Below are 22,882 nucleotides of genomic sequence, written 5' to 3' on the forward strand. Positions count from 1 at the left end.
CCATGATAGATAACATTTAAAAAAAAAAAAAAAAGGCTCACATTCATTGATATTTCTTTTATGAAACCAACAATTCAATTATTTTCGAAGAACTTTCAAGTTATTCTGCGTCCTTTGGCAAATGCATATCAGTGTATAACTAACTAACTAACTAACTAACTAACTAAATATATAAATAAATACATATATAAATAAATAAATAAATTACATACATACCTGTCAATTAGGAACAGTGCATTTGAAGTGTTCAACCCTTTTCTTCTAAAATGTATTCCTCTAATACTGCTAGCAGACCATTATTCACTTTTGGAAAGGGATTGGGATGGGCAATAATATCCACAAGGATTTTCTGTTAATATGGTGAAATAAGATCTTAACTCTCCAAACATTAATATGTACATACATTCTTTAAACAAATGGAATGTTTTTCATATTTATTATACCTTTTATAATACAGATCTTGCACTGGTCTAGAAGAGGTTTTCTTATTACCTGCACATTTACAACATCTCAGGTTTACACACATTTCCACCTGAAAAATAACACTTTAACCTGAAACTTTAACCATCTATTATAACAGTACTTTAAAATAATGATGTTTACATGAACTTTGTATAAAAATACTCACTCTTAAGGGTGGTTAATCTCTGTCCTACAGCCTACTATCATGAAAGTAAGAGATGCTGGAAGAAATAATATTTTAGATACAAATTTTGTCAGTAAAAACTCTTAAGAACCAACAATGATATTTTTGTTTTCCAAAAATGTTAGAAATGAGTTATCAGTGGACAGTGTTCAGCAAGGCACACTTAATGATTATATGCTAAACTAATCTATTACATGGATTTTTTACTTATAAGAAAAAACTAAGGAAATATTACAAGTTTGAATATCACTCCTTTCTTAAGATTCGTCAGTGGAGATCATGATCCCTCTTGGAAGAACTGATTGGAACCATGATCATTTTTTTTTTTCTTTTTCTTTGTTTTTTCATTTAATTTCCTTCTTATTTGATATATTTGGCATCATATATTTCTGGCTCCTAATACCTTCAAGAAAGCTGCAGAGTCTCGACAACATCAACCTGAGATCATACACCTGCAGTCATGTTGAAGGCATACCAATTACTTACATTCTTGATAATTTATGGACATTGATATCCATAGTATATTCTAGTCATATACCAGCCATACTCTACTGAATTGTTAGGAATTAAAACATTTTAAAGCAGAATTTATAGGTTCTTGAAAATAAAATCATCTTGCATTAAGAATTAAAACCATATATACTTATTTATGTACATGTACAATGTTTAAAAGACCTGATAATAATGATGCCAAAAATTTTAAAAGTAATTTAAGAATATATTCAATAGACATTTAACAGATTTTTTAAATACAGGATAATTATATTACCTGACAGCGAGATAAATTCGAAGCATATTACAATATTGTCAAACTGCATGGTCACAAAGGAGCTTCCAATGTAAAGATATGTTGCAAGGTTTCAGTTTTAATATTGTTTCAATTATTCTAACCAAGTGCAATTGTCTTAGTTTAAAGAAAAAATAGTAAAATATTTTGTTTTTAAAGGCAAGTAAAAGGTGGCAAAATTACTTCATTTCAGAGGGTACCCAAGATTAAGACTTATGAAGTAACTATGAATTTTTTTTAAATTATTAAAATGAGAAGGCAGCTTTACTCAGCCATATCTTTTAAAGTATTTTACACAACACCGTAACCTGCAATAATAAAGCTACATCATCAACCCATTCTGTAACACAGCCACGGCTTTAACATAACGCGTGCACAACAATTCTCAACTAAGTTTGGTAAACACCGTTAATACAAAAAGAATTTCTTTTAATAAACAGTATTTACAGATATTACAAGACTTTGGCAAATGTGCAGCACAGTCACAGAGAAGAGCAGTACACACATCCCCATTTCTACAAAACTGATCTTTCCAATATTCAACATTTTCTTTACATAGGCAATGTAATCAAAGTATGTACATTTATGGGAAAAATACTCTCGACACAAGCGTATGCCTTCATACTATACAAATCTCATGTATAAAATCTACAATATACAAAATTCATACCATGAGTTCTACCAGTTACAAAACAGTAAATAATTAAAAAAATAAATAACAAAAAACTAACAATGTAACGTTCACATGTTACCTCCACAGGGACTTGTTTTCTTTATTTAAGACGAAACACTTCGGGTCTCTAAGGCAACAAATATTATACAAAACAATGACACATTTAGCAAGTTTTACACCACAAGTACAATATTCACAAAAAAATATATATTGTTAGTTGCTTCACTTTGGCGTTTAAAAGGGACTCATCCTTTATTTGGCAACAAACCACTAAACGTACTTTCGATGTACAGCCCACCCCGACCCACTTCTGTCGCAGCTTTATCAAGCAACATATAGGAACACATCACACGACAGGAACAGTTCAGTCTTGACGACAGTGATGGCCACAAGGTGGCAAACGCCTCACTAACTGTTCCGATTTGGATGTTTCCCATGGCACCACCGAGGCCACGGGAGCGGCCATTCATACTGCCGCGGTACAGGACCACCAACATTTTTCTCAAAGTACCGGAACAACGGAAACCACCACACCCTCGCCAAAAAATTATTTGGCCCATATTGCTGAAAGAGAAAAAAATACAATATCGAAGATGATAAAAAACATTTACATTATATGAGCTGGTTAGTTCTCTACATCAACATGTACACAAAATGAACATGAGATAGGCTTTGTTTTATACTCTTTGTAACTCGCTCTTTAATACAGAAAAACTTTCTGCTCCGCAATTCATCTCATCCTGTACATATGATTCACTGAATTAATTTAATGTTCGGTTCAAAAAGTGGTTTATGTCCACAGCACTTTCTGTTTCCTAACTTGATATGTCCAGTGCAAATCTACTAAAACTAGAGCCTGAAATAAATTTTTATTGGTGATGTTTGTCATCATGCATTGAAATGGGGGAACATCATGTTTGCAGTAAATAATACGTAATGCAGTTCATGAACAATGAATTAGTTCACTGTTCATAGAGTCGCCAACCCAAGATAGAACAACAGTAACTACCTTTAAGTTCAGTCAGAAATATTTGTGTAGTGAATGATTATGAATAAGCAATTCAAAGTTCTAAAGATAATATTTGCGCTGCTGATCAAGGATGTGGTAGAAAATGGAATGTAGAATGGAAGAAAAAATACTGAGAAAAGAGCAAAGTGGAGTATTACTATCACTTTCCCTAGTACCACAGCAGAACATGGTACTTCTATAATGATCATACTGAATAACGAAGAGCCAAAATCGTTATTTCTTGAAGCTAATGCTCCCAATTTTAATGATTTCAGGCATTCACCAACACTGAAATTAAATGACCTTGGAATGGAATATTACAGTAATTTTTATTAATCATTTTACAAATCTCCCCCCCCCCCCCAAAAAAAAAATCCAGGATTACTTCATTCTGTGGTATGTGACCCAGGACACTACCCAGAGACAACCACAGATGAGAAAAGACAGCTACTACAGGTATGTCAGAATGCATTTGTTTCCATTTTGGGAATTTCAAAATTTGGAATTCAAAGGCCTGGAAAAGGATATTTGAAATTTGGTCTCTAGCCAAGAGAAAAAAGAGGGGGCAACACCAGGTCAAGAAACTTTGGAGCAAGTACAGAATGTGAAAGGAAGTACAGTGAATCTTTTGACACCTATCGTGGTAAATATAAGTGACAGTACTAGTTAAGTGATATAGGGCCTATACATCAAGCAGTTGTGGCGGGCTTATAATGCAGTGCAAAATACTGAACTGAGTTAAAAATTTATTTCATGATGTTTTTACAACTCGGTACAATATTTAAGACTCAGGCCACAGATAGATCTGCAAGTGTTTTGAGTTGCAGGAACTTGTAAAGAAAGCTAAAACTAGAAGGAATGCGCTGTTGAAACATAAGCTGTTAGGTGAATTTGTCTATTAAAAACTTGAACCACAGCATTTTTCAAACTCCTGGAAACACAAAATGAGGGGGAAGGGGGGGGGAACTAACTTTTATCATTCAACTACCAGACAAATAATTGCTGCCCAAGCTCCCTGATCCGGCCTTCTATATGCGCTGGCTTTTATAAGTTCAATTTTTTCCTGGATAGAGCATAAGGTTTCGAAGGGTCCGATGAAATAATTTCTTGTGTCCACCAAAGCTTAAAGACACCGTTTCTCATAACGTCATAACTGTGCATACTATTTGCCTTTTTTACTGATGGTAGTAGGAGTCAGAATAAAAATCAAATCATGCGAAGTAAGTGGCTGGCAGATGAAGCTGCAGAATACGAGACAATGCACGCTCGAGAGCAATGAATCCTCTCTCTCATTATTCTCTTCCTTCTACACCAGACGCCATCTCAACATTTGATAACTTCTCAATTGTTCTCACATGGGCTGAGTGGACTTCGAACCAGCTCTCGGATGCAGTAAACCTCTGACCTGTCCAGAAATTAACCCAGAGCTTCCAGATAAGAGGCAGGCTTGCTACCCACAGACCGTGGGACGGGCTTGTTCTTTTTCCACCCCGAAGGTATTATGTTAGCAAGGCCTAGGGAGGCTTTTCATTTTCACATCCTTTGCGACTCTTCCCTCATTTGCTAATACCTTCATTCTTCGATTTATCGGACCTCTTCCATTTTTCCTCTGAGCAGTCTAAAGAGAGGATGGTTGCCCAGCAGTACTTCCTCTTACAACCACCACCATACTTGATAGATCAAACGCATAGAATATTGAAAGAAATCAGTTGAAAAGAATGAGGAAAGAACATAATAAAAAAATAAAATAAAAAAATAATTAATAAAAAGGAAAATACAATAACAGTGGCTAAGGGATAGTACTAAAGGATTATTAAGGAAGAGAAGAAAACATCTGTAGGAGCTTGGAGAAGATTCAAGACAGAAAAGGAAAATAATAGGGATTCATGAACAGAGATCAGCTAATGGAACTTATCATACCTGTTCTGGAAATCTTTTGACTGAGGTTATAATTATGAATTGAAGAAAGATGCCATTTCAATGGAGACACATAATGGCAAAATTTTTAAATTAAGTTTGTAGTTTTACAAAACTATTTATATCGTGACTGTAGCCATGAGACTTCCAACTTTATGCGAAATGCAACACACAGATGTGAATATTCACTTCAAAATCCCACATGCATTAGCTAGGATTTGAACCACAACTGCTTTGTTCCTTGGTTAAGACTCGCAACAAAATTTGTCTCAACTAAAAGAGGCACTGAAGAAAATTAAAACTAAGGAAAGACCATGTGTGAACTACACACAGAAATAATGGAAACTGAAATATTTAGAGGAAAGGAATGGGAAAGAATAAGAGGGTCATAATTCAAGACAGGCAACTAGAAAGAATCTGGAAATTTCAAAGATTCAACCTCTTCATCCAATCAAGGTCTTCAATAAACAAAACCCTTTAAAAAATAAGAAGAAGGATGGTAAAATCATGATTGGACAGAGAAATATTATTTCAGTTTTTGCAATGTGCTAGTCAATAGAAAAGAGCTTGGAATATAAAAAAAGACCTAATTCTAGCTTTGAATTTAAACAAACTTTACAACTGCATTTCTAGATAATAATGTTATTGGTTTTATACGTACACCCAACTAATTACTTTATGGTTTTTTTTGGAAACACCGAGGAGCCAGAAATTTTTTCTGCAGGAGTTCCTTTACAGGCCAGTAAATCTACCAACATGAGGCCGACATAACACCTTCAAATATCACCAGGATTACAGCAGCCAAGTTGGACAACAATGAAAAATCTTATGTCAGAAATGGTCCACCTTTTCAATACTGTATTACATACTGTTTACATTACATATATTTTCTTCAAAATGTTCATAAGCCTTGGCTTGGATTTTCAAACCGCACCCAATCATGCCCATCATTTCCCAAAGTCCAATTAGAATTACAACTCGTACGAACAATAGGTTTTAAAAATAGAATATAGTGTTAAAGAAAGTACAGTTATACATACCTTCAAATTAGCATTGTTGGCTAGCGTATGATAAATCCAAAAGAGAGTAGTAGTGACATAATAAGCAATTATTACATCTACCGTGTAGTGACCATGAGCTATCAGCACCATAATGACTCCCGTAACAGACACTAACCACGAGATCCAATGAACAGGGAAACACCTCTTTGGTGAATCTGCAACAACGGTCAGAAAAAAAGGTTGTTAAATATATATACCTGAGATTAGTAATAATAATAATAATAATAATAATAATAATAATAATAATAATAATCACAATAATAACAAAACTTATGTCAAATGATGATGATGATGATGATTGTTTAAAGGGGGCTTAACATCGAGTTCATCGGCTCCTAATGGTATGAAATGTTATGACAAAAGCCCAAAATCCTCTATTGACCAGAATTCAAAGCGTGACGACGAAGAATGAATGGATGGATATGAATTTAAAATGATCAGTGGAACCGACCCACAGTGCCTCACATGCACAGAAACTGGCACAGAACAATAGTATTACTAACCAAGGGACTGCTTCTATAGCACGATGCTGAATCGATTATGCTTGCAGTAGAAACGGGTCCAAAATTCAGGTCATCGGCCCCTCATAATGGTACTTATTGCTAGGAAAGCAGAACCATGCTATTTGTCATTTGGCGGTATTAATCAAAAGTAGTGTAGACTTGTGGTATTCCAAACATTATGGTCACAGGTAGTGTAATACGCACATGTAACACAGACCTATAGTGTTTCACACATTGCGGCGCTATATACAGGCAATGCAAACCTATAAAGGTAACACAAACCTATGGCATTCCTCACATAAGTCTACTAACCACAGGGACCCGAACTATCCCGTGGTATTCCTCACAAAGTGGGAACTAAGTATAGGCAAGGCAGAACCATGGTGTCGCTCATACCATGATGTTGCTCATATAGGGGTACGAATCACAGGTACTGTAAGACCCTCATCCTGATTCACACACTGTCGCTACTAATCACAAACCTAGTGCATACCTAACATAGTGATACTACGCGCAAGTAAATGCGACCCATGGTGTTCCGTGCGTGATGGTACTAATTACAAGTAGTCTCATGGTTTTAATTTGATCATCCGTTGATCGCCCCTTTTAGTCGCCTCTTACAACAGGCAGTGGGTACTGCGGGTGTATTCTACATGTGTGTCCCCCACCCGCAGGGTGTATTTATGTCAAATGGTCCATCTTTTCAACACTATATTGCATACTGTTTACATTAGATATATTTTTTTCCAAAATTTCATGGATTTTCGAACTGCAGCCACCTATGTAAGAGCCAGTGACTATGGCGGTCATGCCCATCATTTCCCTAGTCCAATTATGATAATTATTATTAATCACAATAATTATAATAATAAAACTTATTCAGAAATGGTCCACCTTTTCAATACTATATTACGTACTGTTTACATTACATATATTTTATTCAAAAATTTCGTAAGCCTTTAATAATAATAATAATAATAATAATAATAATAATAATAATAATAATAATAATAATAATAATAATAATAATAATAATAATAATAATAATCATCATCATCATCATCATGAACAAGAATAAAAAGTTAATTTCCACAGCAGCCTTTATTCACATAAATTTCGCAATTGCCCAGCCATGATCGTCTGACAGTTGTAACAAGCTTCAAAAAACAGTTTACAAATGTATACACCAAAAAAGCAAACAAAAGAAGACTTGGAATATTTAATAAAATATTAACCTTTTAAGTGCTGAGTTACAGTTGACTGTTTGGTACCTCAGTGCCGAGTTCTTTCATTCGTACATAAAAAAAATTGTAGAAGCCTCAGTTTTTAACTTATCAGTGGGGTAATTAGCTTAAAATGTTTATAAATGTTCCTTGTTTATAAATCTAAATGCAAATGGAAAATCCTACACTTATGTTCAATATTATTTTGAGAGAAAAAATTACACTTATGTGCCCATGCGTGCATTGTCTTTATACAAAGTAAAGAGCCCAAAGTAATATTATTTCCTAAAATCTGTAGGCAACTAATACATGTACCTCCTTAGAAGTATATAAGTTGATATTTTACAATACTTTCCAAACCTGGAATGTGGTGATAGTTTAACGTTTTGTACTGGTTGTTTGTGATGCTTATTTGTTCAACTATCTGCACCAACTCCACTGGCACAAAAGTTTCTAAAAAATCAATGATTTTCTGGTTGTCATCAAACACTACTTGGCCCTCAGAGCCTGTCACAGTTACCTGAAACTATGGTGAAGAAAAGTAATCCATCCGCCACGAAATTAGCGGTAAAATAGCTTTTGTACTCCCCGTGTTTGTCTTCTTTCGTTTAGAAGGAGGTTCTGTTTCTCTCTCACATACAATATTTTCGGCACTCTATCACTCTCGCTTTCAAAATCGCTTAACAATTCCTTAAAATTATTATATCTATCATCACTTTCCACTGTGGTTAATAACTGAAAGATTCTGTGATCCGAAATAACATCGAAGCAAGAGCAAAGAGATTGTTGATCCGCCATGTTTGTTTACATCACAGATGAACTCCACAGATGTCTACAAAAAGCTCTGTAAGTTACTTCCCAAAGCTATAATTTCTGATCAGTTAGTTCTACATAACGCCCAACAGATATCAGAACATTTCACAGATCAAATTCGCACTCGAAAGTGAACCGGGAAACTCAAAAAAATTAAAATTCTTGCGCACCTTCTATAGACGGGCGTAGCACTAGTGGACCGGCCGCGTAAGCCCGTCTATAGGCGGGCGTAACACTCATCGGGTTAAGAGATGTATCAGTACATTCGTCCCTCTACGAAGGTGAAGTCTAGTTCTGGTATCTCTGAAAGTATCCCCTGAACGAGGTTAGTGTTCATCGAGGTTCAGCTTTGAGCCCAATCTTATTCAATATAGTTATTAACTATCTCGTAGAACAACTCATAACGCAACTACCATGGACCCTTCTATACGCAGACGACATCGTCCCTTGTTGGTGAAACATGTGATGAGGTCGAGGCAGCCTTAGAACTGTGGAGAAAAGCTCTGGAGATGAATGGACTCGGAATAAGCCGTAAGAAGACTGAGTATAACTTTGTCATGCCAGAAGTTCAAGGTCCACTCGACACAGTTTTCTTAGCAGGTGAACCAGTGACAATGACGAATAAATTCTAGTACCTGGGCGCAGTTATCAACACATATACGAAGAATGATGACTACATGAAGCATCGCATCAACATTGGATGGACCAAATGGAGTTTGCTGAGGCATCTTATGTGACAGGAGGATGCCTATCAAGCTTAAAGGCAAGACATACGAGACTGTTGTCAGGCCCGCCCTCACTTACGGCTCCGAGTGTTGGACAAGGCAAAAGAAGCACGATCAGCAAATGCATGTAACGGAAATGCAGATGTTGCGATGTTCAGCATGTGTCACCCTCCTGGACCGAGTGCGCAATGAGCATATACGAGGATCATATAATACAGACCCTATCAGTGAGAAATTGGAGGAGAGGCAGTTGCGCTGGTATAGACACGTACGTTGAGATGAAGATCATCCCGTTAAAGAAACTACTATAACTACGACTAAAATGTTTTCATTCCTCGTCTGAAGGGGGAGGTGGGCCTCAGGACAATGACGCCGTCTTTCAGGCCGGGAGATTTGTTACGGTGAAGGAGATGCTATAATCTATCAGCTTCATGGTCCGTATTGAATTTGAATTTGAGCATATAAGTATGAAGGATGAGTTTTCCACCTAATCAATACTTTAAAGTGTTTTGAATGGGACTGCAGCCCCTTTAATTGTACTATATGTATATATCTTAACATTAGTATTATATTAGAATAAGGCATTCTTGTTTAATTTTTGTAATGTTTTATTATGTATAATCGCTATCAAGCAGGTTCATCAACAGCTGATGATGACCTATTTAATGTAAACAATTTTAAACACTTTGTAAAATAAAACTCGTCCTTCATACTTGTATGTGAAGGAGATGCTTGGAGAAAAGAGGGTTAGCAGCCGTGGCCTTTACTAGGAACTGTCACAGCATTCGCCTCTGTGCAGGAGAACGGAAAACCACGGAAAAACCAATCTCAGGACAGCCAACAGTTGGGGCCAGTTGTGAGGCCCAGCCCTTTCCCGTCTCCTGAATGCAGAGGGGTAGAGCCACAGTAGAGCCGTGGCCACCCCTCCTCTGCTCGGTTGGCTGGTTGGAGTGCAGAGCTGTTGGACCACGGACCAGCCGTGGCCACCTGTGGGCCGACACCCACTCTGCATCAGAGGACGCAGATGTCAGAGAGCAACATGCCTTGAACAGAAACGGCATTCCAGTGGCGGAGACATCCAACTGCAAGGATCAAAAGAGCCGACCCTGAGTGATACTTGGGAGTCTCTATTGTGAAATATTAGTAAGAAAATGTGAGACCGAGACAATGTCAAAGCTACTAACATGTGAATTGATATTGTTTTTACAGTATCTTTACATATAATCTAACTCAACAGTGTGCAGATCATTTTATTACAATCACTTAGTGAAATTTATACCGCAACGGCATTCAGTAGCCTATATGTCAAATCTTGCAAAATTTTTTAGCTCGTTTTGGGACAACGCTCTATATATTCTTGAGTGAGCTCAAGATTATCAACAATTTCAACAGAAGGAGAAGTCGGCCCACGTATGCATGCTAGCGTGCAGAGGATAATTTGAGTCATGGAGGTGGAATGAGATGTCAACTATTACATATCCATGTAAAACTTAGACTATTCAAATCTCACTAAGTAATGAAAAATTTGGGAGAACAAATGTGGGCCTGTTAAAAGGTTGAATTTAAAGACATCAACATATTTATGACTGAGCAAGTGGGGGAGAACTGTACAAAATGTTGTGAATGCCTTTCTAATTGGATTCTGTTGATTATTCTTAGTATGATATGTTGATTTAAAATGTTTTTAAATATATTTAGTTTTCCAAGTTTGTTTCTTGTCGACTGTTCATGGAGAAATCACTGTGACAGGTTATTCCTCAATTGTTGAATCATTTTCAATTTCATTGTCAATGGGTATTGGATAAGGCCTAACAAAATACCAGATTTGCAGTTAATGGACACAACCTAAGCTCAGATTTTCATTTGCCCTGCCACTATTATTATTTAAATTTGAGGGATTCTCTGGTGAACTCCAACACCCATTTACTCAGATTTATCAAGTGACAAGTCCGTTGACACCCAACAGTGGGGCGAGTATCGGTAATAATTACAATTGTGAGGCAAATAATGAAGAAGGCTATACATGAACTATGCACCGAGGATCTTTGAAAGCACGGAATTAAAAAATAGAAAGTCATTGGGCTTATAATTGGCACTGGAGGGACAATTCCTAAGTAGACACTGGACTTCTTAAGAATTAAAAATGTACCAGACATCATCATCATCATCATCATCATCAATCATTCAGACCATAGTGGACTGCTGAAAAGTTTGTTTGCGATTTTTAAGACATCACTTGTACTACCTGACCTGAAGTACAATAAAAGTCCATTATAGTGAGAAATCATAACAGCAAGAAATTTACTCGCTATAACGGATTGTTAACATTAAAAATTAAATAATTGAAGTTCAACCAATTCAATACATAAAAGAAAGAAATGTAGTAATTACATTCTTATTTAAATGGGACCGGTTTCGACCTTAGTCCAGGTCATCGTCAGCCGTTATATCCAATTTTTTGCAATAGTCGGGAAAAAGCCCACAGACATTAAAATCTGTATGAAACAGCAATTAGTTTGTTCAAAACTTATGTTTTCGCAGATGATATCTACACTATGGCTTGCTAGTTTGTTATTTTTCGAAATCTGATACTACGTGAAAGTGTATGATTAATTTAATTCTGAAAAAATTAACAGTATCACTCCAGAGGTCTCTGAGGCAAACGTTCCAGTTTCCTTCCTCGAATAGCGTCACCTAACCTAACCGTAATGTATCATGAAAATGTTACTTTACAATGGCGAAAAATGAAAGTATCCTCCTATTCAATACATTTTACTCTGCATATTGATGTAAATATTGTATATTTGTGCTATTTTGTTTCCGCTTAGGCTCTCTTTTGTTTGTTTTTTCATTTGCGCTTTCATTATGTTTTTTAGCATTTTTTCAACTCATATTATGTAAATTATTCCACCCCCCCTAATTTTTTCACTGAAGATGGCTCAAACGAGCCGAAACATGTCTGAACTTGTTTACTCCGTCTAATGACGGAATATATGATGTATTGAATAGGAGGATACTTTCATTTTTCGCCATTGTAAAGTGAAAACCGTCAATACGGAATGATTCTAATATCTTGTCATGAAAATGTATTTCAAGTGCATGTAGAGGAATTATAAACTCATCACCACAAAATAACTAGGAACATCCTTTCCGAAATTTAACCAGATGCGAGAAAATATAACTATCCTCTGAATCAGTGATGTACTCTGCCATATCTTGAGGTGCATCACATTCTTACTTAATTTCTGTGCAGAGTATTAAAATTAAGCGATCGTTTAGTTAGCCTTTATATCTAACGAGTTAACAACTGCTATCGACCCTATTATTTAAGTATTTATTAAGAAAACATGTTCTCTTTCATTACAGATTTCTCTTTTCGGAACAGCAGTCGACAGGTATTACTAATTGATTCGGACATTGTCTTCGAATATCGAGAGAGCTCGCAAGTGCACATAGTGAGAAAACGATACCGTACCGAAGATGATCGACTGTATTTTGTGGCAAACATTTCCGTTTTCTTATTCAAACAGTCACCTAACCTAAGTTAACCGTACTATATATATATATATATATATATATATATATACACCATGAAAATACATAGCAAGCGACAGTACAGAAATGATATATATCTTGCTTATTAAATTACATGATAATAGCTTTTCCAACATTTAACAGATGTGAGAAAATATAGAACTAACCTCAGAAATCAATGATGCACACTGCCATATCTTGAGGTGTATCCCATTCTTACTTAATTGCAGTATTTAGCATTAAAATTAAGCGATCGTTTACTTCAGCTTTTATTTTTAAGAGGTAACAACTGCTATTGGACATGTTATTTACGCATGTATTTACAAAAACATCTCCTCTTTCATTTCCATTTTTCTTTACGGAACAACAGTTGATGGGTATTACTAATATTTATTTATTTATTTATTTATTTATTTATTTATTTATTTATTTATTGTCTTGCTTTATATGGCGGGACTCAGGCTATGAAGCCTGCTATTCTGTCAGACCATACATACACCTACATGAAGAGTTAAATATACACTAAATTATCTACAGTTTAATATCTTAAGGTATCAATTAAATGTTTTTAATTAACCTAATAACTTAGCTATGATCTAATCCTACTATGTTATAAGAAATTATTATTATTTATTAACCAAGTTTGACAGAGTTTCTTAAAGCGGAGGTGGTTTGACACGCTCCTAATTTCAGCAGGTAGGGAATTCCAAATTCGGCTGGCGGCGACTATAAATGATCTACTGTAGCCAGTTGAGCGGTGAATGGGAATGCTTAGTACTGCGCTGGATGATGATCTGGTAGGAATACTAGAAGGTGATGCTAGGTAATGGAATTGTGTGGCAAGGTATTCAGGTGTGTTAAGGTTCAGTATACGATGTAACGGAAAGAATATGTAAATTTCGCCGCTCTCTTAAGCGTAGCCATGAAAGCCTACCAAATGCGGGAGAAATATGGCTAAACCCTGGCATATCTGAAATAAATCGAACGCATGCGTTATGTACCTTTTGGAGCTTGATGGAAAGTGAGACGTTCAGGTTACTGTATACAACGTCACAGTAGTCGAATATTGGCATTGCCATACTTTGGATAAGCAGTTTTCTTACATTTTCGGGGAGTAAATCTCTGAGTTTTTTAAGGGAATGTAAAGAATAAAACACTCGTTGACATATACCTGTTACATGATCGTTCCAACTAAGGTTTTTATCCATTATCATCCCTAAGTTTTTAACTGCGTCTTTGAATTGTAACTGAGTGCCTCTTAATGTTACTGAGTGGGTATGGATGTCTGTAAGTCGTGCATGGGTTTTTTGGGTAGCTAAAAGAATACACTGCGATTTTTGGGCATTGATTTTTAGTGCATGGTCATCGGTCCTCCTACATATTCTTCCTAGGTCGTCATTCATATTATTTATTGCAGTTGGTAAGTCACGAGGATGTGCATGTGTATATATCTGCATGTCGTCTGCGTACACATGATATTGACAATGTTTAATTACTTGTGTTAGTCCTGAAATGAAGATCGAAAATAGGAGTGGCGCTAGCACTGACCCCTGTTGTATTCCAGTCTCTACAGATTGTCATGAAGAGAAATTTTCACCTGTAGATACACACTGCAGGCGATCAGAGAGATAGGAATATATCCAGGATAGTGTGCTTTGTGAGAAATTAAAGAGCACATAATTTTGCTATTAGTATGTCCGTGTCAACGCAGTCAAAGGCCTTGCTAAGGTCTAGAAGAGTTAAAACAGTAACTTCTCCCTTATCCATAGCTACTCCTATGTCGTTTGTAACTTTAAGCAGTGCAGTAGTTGTGCTATGATTCCTTCTAAAACCAGACTGGTATTTGTCAAGAAGCATATTGTTATTTAAATATGCGATTATTTGTCTGTGAACTATTTTCTCCAAAATTTTGGAGAGAAATGGTAAAATGCAAAAGGATCAAGGGTTCCACGGGATTGTTGGTCTTGGGGAGTGGGCGAACAATTGCATATTTCCAAAGGGAAGGGAATATGCCGGTTATCAGTGAGGTATTTATGATGTGAGGATTACGTCTAGAGTTTTTAACAGTAACTGTGGAACAATCTCGTCACATCCTGTCGCAGTTGTCTTTATTGATCATGCAATTTATCTCACTTCTGCAGGAGTTACGAGGGAAAAATATAACTGTTCTCCTCCATTGTTAGTATTGCCATTGTGTAAAATTTTGTTAATCGTCTGTTCTTTTGTTGTCTCGTCAATTTTAACGGGTCTTGTAGTAAAGTATTGGTTTAAATCATCCAGTGATAGTTTAACGTCAGCAGTATGCATTTTATTTCCACCTATGCCCAGTTTTTTTAACGGTTTTCCCGATTGTTGTCGTGTTTCGGGTTAGCAAAATGTTCTGTGAGTGTCTTATTTTAGCATTCCTTACGGCCTGTGTGATCCTGTTACGAAGGGTCTTGTACAGGTCAAAATCGTTTGGTATTTGGCTAGTTTTAAATTTTCTGAAAGCTTTGTCACTCTCTGTCATTAAGTCTCGTATTTCCTGCAACATCCATGGAGCTGCAGGGCGTTACACGAGCAGTGCGTTTTGGCGCATGTTTATTAAGAAGAGCTAGCAGTTGTGTGTTTAAGAACTCCACTTTATCATCTATATTATCTAAAATATGGACATTATGCCAAGGTATGTTTGCAGCGTCTTCTAATAGGGCTTCATTATTTATACTTTTTAGGTCTCGGAATGTAATTAATTTAGGTCTGTACTTGGGGCATTTAAGTGAATAAGCTAAGTCCTGATTGGATAGTCCGCAAGCGGACATTTGCCCGTGGGTCAGTACCCTGTCAGGGTTATTCGTCACAATTAAGTCCAGTAATGTATGTGACGTGGCTGTGTGAAGTGTTGGGTTAAGTGGCAAAATCGTCATGTTACGAGATTTAAATATGTTGCTTAGTTGTTTAGTCTCAGTCATTTTGTCGTTAAGGATGTCAGTATTGAGGTCTCCTAGTAATAAAAAATGCTCATACCTGGGTAGGAGGTCAAGTAAGATGTCTTCAAGGTCGGTGATTTATCCAATCTTTGGTGGGTGATACACAACACTCAGTAAGCACTTTACACCTAGAGCCTCAATTTCAATGAACATGAACTCAGGCCTTGAGCAGTATTCACTAATTGTTTTGTAAATTATTTTTGACATCACCTTCGAACATGCAATATAATCGCTGGGTGTGTAAATGTCTGTACCGGAGAAAGTTGCACACACTTAATCACTTGTAGTAACAAATGTGTGTTAGGGCTCTTGCTGCAACCAAAAGATAATACAGTATAATATAGGAATTTTGAATGGACAGACAACAGTCATTATAACGGGATTCTTGCTATATGCCATACTCGTTACAGTGGACATCTACTTTACTATACACTGAACGTTCTTTTTCCAATAAAATCAGAGACAGTCCACATGACGGTTGAAAATGTCTATTTTGAGTTCTAACTCACACCCCACTTGCATCTAAACAACAGTACATATGATTCACATGAACTGATTAGGAGAGTCATTTTGATTCCCTAAAGGGTTTGGCTATCAGGTGGATCATCTCCCACTTACTAGTGGAATCGAGGAGTTTCATGATCACGAGTGACAATAAATAAGAAGTATAGTTCAAGGATAACATGTTTAATCTTTTGTTGTAAAAACAGAGAATTCACTACAAAATTACAATTAAGGTAGAATACAGTCCGGCCCAGCGGTGTAGGAGGTAACGCGTCCGCCTGTCACCCGGTGACCCCGGGTTTGATTCCCGGCCGGGTCAGGGGTTTTTAATTGGCCTGGGAACTGGGTGTTTGCGACGTCCTTAATCTCCCTTTCCTCACACACAAGATTCCACACTACTGCCATTCCAATTACATGCAGGTTCATACAATATGGTGCCAGTAGGGGCAAAAAATCCACATGGGTCGATGCCCCGAACAAATAGTTTTTACTGTTTTTTTGGTTTTTTTTAAAGGTAGAATACAAAACATTCAATTACTATACGAAGGAAATATAATTCTTCATTACAGAAAGATATTGAATCCTCTGCCCCTGTACTTCCAAGCAACTTTCATGAAGTATTCTGCAATAATGCTACAAATTTTTACTCTTCCTAGGAGTCATATACATTGAAGACACATTACAGATATTACAATGCAACCTCAAAATTCCTCACAAGGACGATACATGCAAAGAAATGCATTTTTAACCTAAAATGATTTTCAAACAAAGCAATTACTATTCAGTCAAGTAGCAAACAATGCACGGAAGACTAAGCAATGTTTAAGACACTGTTGCCAACCACTGGAAATGTTCTTTTTTTTAAAACAAGTTCTAATTAATTTGCACAGAACTGTAGACATAAGAGTATTTGCCCTGCCATTTTTGTACAGTGTTGTTCCCTGGTCAAAAAGCTGAACATAACATATTACATTACATAATTATACTCACACTCTGCTATGATGAGGTAACTCATGGTGAGGATGACCGTGTGACCACTGTAGATGTAGTCTCCACAGTATGTGTGCTGGCCATTAATGGAAAGCCCAAACCCTGATATGAGCTGCCACACTCTTTTGGCAACCATTAGGCTGTTGGTCGAATTTGCTTTCGGCGAGCAGTAATAGGTGACACTGGCTACCGGCAGGACAGTTACGAACATGGTGATGGAACGCATCAGGTACAACAAAGCTAGGATCATGAAGATACGCCGCATAACTATAAACCTAGAACAAATTTCAGAAGTTATGGTGAAGAAAGCAAGAAACAGGGACTTCGGAAAGCAGAGACAAACACTACATTACATGAAATGAATTTCATTTTGGTTCCATATTGACAATTACATCACATAAATTAAAAAACTATTATAATTGTTCCACCTAGTCAATACACTGAAATTTATTCACAATTCAAGACTGCAAAAACATCAGATTAAAAGTAACAGTAGTGTTTTTGAAATTTGAATGTACTGACTAGGTAGAACAATTATACTAGTTTCTTAATTTATATAAACACTACATTTTCATTCACACTGCTGTCGTCATAGATGGGTCATTGTGCGAGTTTGATGAGAAGAAAGTATCAGAGTATGTGTTTTGGGTATATTACATAATAATAATAATAATAATAATAATAATAATAATAATAATAATAATATCACTAAGTCAGTCCATTATCCAAATTACTTCAGTGGAACTGTTCTAGTTTTGTGATCCACCCAGTACTTTTTCATGTGTTCCAATCTTCGTGCCCTTACTAGAGGTGAAACTATTCATGTTGTGTTTCTTTTGAGTGTGAAGCAAATGTTTGTGTCCTGGATACTTTTGTTTAATGTTATATCATCTGGTGTTATCCGGTGTAAGGCCAATTTCGCTCAGATCCCCATCTTATTTCTCTGATCCATCTGCAGCCTGTTGTGGTATTTTCTGAGTCAAGATTATACTGTGCCAGTTTTTTCTTTTTAACAATTGGCCTTATGTTGCACAGACAATGATAGGTCTTATGGGGATGATGGGATAGGACAGGGCTAGGAGTGGGAAGAAAGCAGGCATGGCCTTAATTAAGGTACAGCCCTAGTTTTAGCCTGGTGTGAAAATGGGAAACCTCGGAAAACCATCTTCAGTTCTGCCAACAGTGGGGTTCGAATCCACTATCTCCCAACTGCAAGCTCACAACTATGCTCCCCTAACCATACGGCCAACTCGCTTGGTATCAGTTGTTTCGGAAGTCTCAAATCCTGCATTCACATTAATTGTCCAACGAATCCTGTCTCCCCTTACGCATGATATCAGTAATGGGTTCCAACTCCTTGTACGCAACTTTGTTAGGTTCTATCCCCCACTGCCCATCTTTCAGCTATTTGTTGTTGATGCATACTCTTCCAATTCTTCTTCAACTTCCTCTAGTCTTATTACCTGAGCAGGGTCCATTTTTGTCTTAGATATAGGGGCTTTTGTAGAATTAATTTAATTTTAACTACGTAATGATCTGAACATGTGTCTGTTCCTAGGAGGACTTTGAAGTTGTAAATCTCTTTGTCGTACTGTTTGTCCATGAAGACAATCTACTGTAGTTGCCTTTCTCCATTGGTACGGTCAGGGTGTTTTCGTGTTTTGAGCTCTTAGGTTTTCTCTTAAAATATGTGGATTTCGAGATTAGGTTATGGTTTCTACAGAGATCTACAAATCTTTGTCAGTATGTGTCCAAAGAATTGCAGTCCCTCTTACGCAGAGTATCAGTAATAGGTTCTGACACTCTGTGGAATTTTGTATTGGTCCATTATGTTTGTTATCACTTTTAGTTTACAGTCTGTATCAGAACGTAATGCTTTTTTCTGTTCTCTTGGGGTCAGGCCATTTTCTGATGATGTAGCTATATTGTCTTTCTCAGCCTTGTTGAGCATTGAAATCTCCAAGTAATAGTTTTATGTGGTTTTCAGGAATGTTATTTACGGTCTGGTGAAGTAGGTCCCAAGATTTTTCTGATTCCTTACAGTCCTTTGAAGAGTTATTTTAGTATTAGTGGAAGTGTGGGCATTATTTATAAATAAATTTATTGTAGTGTAGATTTTATTAGATGCCTTAGGAGTTAGTGCCTACATTATTGAGGATTGTGACTTGAAATCTCGTATAGAGTTTATTATTTGAAGGCTGATAAACTTGTTCCAAACTGTGGAACATTTTTTTTCACTCTCTTCCCACGTAAAGCCTGTATCCTTGAGATTCCATGGCATCCTCAATGGAGTTTCTTTATTTCTTGCAGTCTCATGGATGAGAATTTTGTGTTGGTCCATTATGACAGTTATCACTTTTAGTTTACCAGTCTGCATAAGTAAGAACATGGATGCTCGCCCTTGCAACTCGCTGCTGGTTATAGCCAGCCTGCAAGCCATGGAGCTTTTAACCCTTACCTCTTAGTTGTAGTCAAAAATTAAAAACAGTGGAACTGATAGTTAAAACATTGCTGTCCAGGCGCGCACTACTCCATTCTTTCCTGTGGACCAGCAACAGAAGCACACCTTGCATGAGAAATTTCTGAGGATACTTTTTCCTTCCATGTCCAACAATTGCTTCACTTTTATGAAGCTTCAGATCTCCAGACATTCTTCCAGCCATCAACAGACTCGCCTGAACTGAATGTTGCACTTTCACTTCCGCGCGTATATTTTGATGTTTAAAGATAAAAATTTCATAATGTTCCGTATTGAAATGTATCGCAATGAAACTGAAGTAATAAGTAAGGTAGTTCAACCTATTCAATACAAATAAATACGAAATGTAGTGTTACTTTCCTATTTAATTTTAAGTGGAAGCGGTACCGGTTGTGCCGGGCTGAGTGGCTCAAACGGTTAACGCGCTGGCCTTCTGGCCCCAACTTGGCAGGTTCGATCCTGGCTCAGTCCGGTGGTATTTGAAGGTGCTCAAATACGTCAGCCTTGTGTTGGTAGATTTACTGGCACGTAAAAGAACTCCTGCGGGACTAAATTCCGGCACCTCGGCGTCTCCGAAAACCGTAAGAGTAGTTAGTGGGACGTAAAAACAAATAACATTATTATTATTATTATTATTATTATTATTATTATTATTATTAGGTACTGGTTTTGACCCCAATCCGGGTCATCAGCAGCCGAATAAAACGCAAAAAACAATGCATAGGTAAGAAAGAAATTAAAGATCAAGTCCCCACAAAAACAGTTGAAGAGGTAAAATAAAACAACAGGGATAGGCACTGTAAAATTCAGAAGAAGTAGAGGTAAGTCACTTAAAAGAAGCAAGGCGCAATCTTCTGAACAGCAGCAAAGCACACGCAAAGTAAACATTATGAGACAATGCCGAACTTTGATGTTGACGGACACACATCTTCACAATTACTAATTACACTTTCGCAATCACTAGGGACATCAGATAAACTATCAGCATGCACGCAGTACTGAGTGTTATGAAACCACACTTCCTATGCCGAAATAATTGTCAAGGAAAGAATATATCTATCTAAATTCCAATCAACAAAGACTTTAGTTTGTAAACAACACGAAATATTCCGATTAATAAACAGCAGAGAGGATAAAATCATACAAGAATGAAGCAATGTGAGAAAACGTTAATTTATGTAGCCGGTCGCCTGCGCACCAGTACGAAACTACGTTAATTAACGTAGCCCGTCATTAATGTGTTAAGGTTGTTTGCATTTTTACAATGCGATTATATAGAGGGGCTGAACACTTAGTCTACGAAGACATACTTCCAGCAGTTACCCAGTCAAGGAGGAACAATGCAGCTCCAGCTGAAGCTTTCGAAGTGCAGAATAAATTCACAGAATTTTTTTAATGAGCGAGTCACAGTTTCGTTGGCGAGTGTATCATACAATTATCTGTTGTATTGAATGTGCAGTAAGTGTAAAATGCCTCGCCTGGATTTTTCAGTGCTTTTCTACTGTGGCAGTAGATTGAAGAATAAAGTTGCAAATGCTTCATTTCGTAATTTAATAGTGTACTTTGGAATAATGTAAAATAAGGCATTAGGGAGTACCTCGTTTGACTTTAATTAGATATCCTGAACAAAATATATTTACAGTTTTCAAAAATAACTGTTGAACTTATCATGAAAAACTGGGTATTTCATATAAATCATGTGCTTATAATGATAGAAGTCCTCTAAATAGCAAGAATTTTAAAAACTTGACATAATCGTTCTGCATTCTTTTACCAATTCATTCCATAGTTTGATGATTACGATTATGATGACAATGCTTGTTGTTTAAAGCGGGCTAACATCTAGGTCATCGGCGCCTGGTAGTAAGAGACGAGACGAAATGGATTAAAAATTATAATTAACCAGTGACTAGGATTTGAAAAAATGATAAAAATGAAGAAAATTACTATGAATTTAAAATAATCAGTGGATCTAATTCGCAATGCCTTATTTTCCTCTCAAATTAAAGAGTAAAATGTAATAAAATTGAATAAGGCATAGAAGAAAAATCATATATTTAATTCAAATTAAAAATACACAAAGATAGATAAACAAATCAATAGAATAAACGAGTAGTTAACAATAAAAGGAAAACAAATATAAACTTTCACTAACACTATAAAGCAGCCCACTATCCCTCGTAAAACTGACAACGAGGTCTACTGGCTGCTCGATATCTCGTAACTCCATTTATCCCACATGAACCTCTTTTGATGATCCGCATGCCGCTGGTTCGAAATTGCATTTTGTTCAAGGACAGGTTCAGATAGCAAGTGGTCGCACAACATCTGTATAGAGTGCAAAGAGAGGAAGAGTGGGAGAGTGGGTGACCTTGAAAGAACCAATTACAGTCCAAGTTATAGGAGGGCTGGTGATGTGCCAGGCTCAAAAAGCAAACATGTTTGAGACCATCGATGTGGTGAGGATAGCAGCAAGCAGCGCAACGATAAGCCAAGCTCTAGGTTAAAAGCACCAACTGAGATCCACTGGTTTGTTTCATCATCACCACCGAACATCGAGCAGCGAGGCTTGGTGACGTGCCAGCAGTGAAGCTGCAGCATAAACGTACCCTTATCCTCTAAGCGGCAGCCCACCGTATCTGAGGGCTGCCTTCTCTGACCTTCTGGTTCACCCAGTGAAGTATTTCTTAAAAGATTTTTCATGGTTTACTGTCAAGGTGTCACCTGTGGTAGGATTAATCTATCTGCCACCTGGTAGTATCACCTCTCCTCCTTGCTACAACAGCACAGGTTTGAGGTTTAGTTCATTCACTGTACTGGTGAAAACTTTTAATTACAGTATTTGTGTGAAGGCTAAATAACAAATCAGTTGTCTCTGAAGGTCATCTACACAGAGCAAAATTAACTTTACATTACCCATTAAAATGAAAAGCAAGCAGTGTTAACATGCTTACAAAAATTTAAGCTAAGGAATTTAGAACTACAAATTTACAAAACACAGTTAATACTGTACATGTTGACCACCTACAGGCAAGAGTTAAGCGCAGTGATA

At 36.8% G+C, this 22,882-nt stretch overlaps 1 protein-coding gene across 8 annotated transcripts in view; it reads right to left on the reverse strand.

Annotated features, from left to right (window-relative positions):
- Positions 1 to 404: 404 nt before the first annotated feature.
- The window catches only part of LOC136878816 (phosphatidylcholine:ceramide cholinephosphotransferase 2), a 724,489-nt gene continuing 702,011 nt past the window's right edge, over positions 405 to 22,882 (reverse strand). For all 8 annotated transcript variants that reach the window (XM_067152320.2, XM_067152315.2, XM_067152316.2 and 5 more), the window contains 3 exons: positions 17,352 to 17,626; positions 6,073 to 6,248; positions 405 to 2,670 (listed from right to left, as the gene is read on the reverse strand). In XM_067152320.2, coding sequence (XP_067008421.2) covers positions 2,515 to 2,670; positions 6,073 to 6,248; positions 17,352 to 17,626 — 607 coding nt within the window. In that variant the 3' untranslated portion in view covers positions 405 to 2,514. The remainder of the gene's footprint in view (positions 2,671 to 6,072; positions 6,249 to 17,351; positions 17,627 to 22,882) is intronic.

Source organism: Anabrus simplex, chromosome 8 (genome assembly GCF_040414725.1).
Source record: "Anabrus simplex isolate iqAnaSimp1 chromosome 8, ASM4041472v1, whole genome shotgun sequence".
In the NCBI taxonomy this organism is placed as follows: domain Eukaryota; kingdom Metazoa; phylum Arthropoda; class Insecta; order Orthoptera; family Tettigoniidae; genus Anabrus; species Anabrus simplex.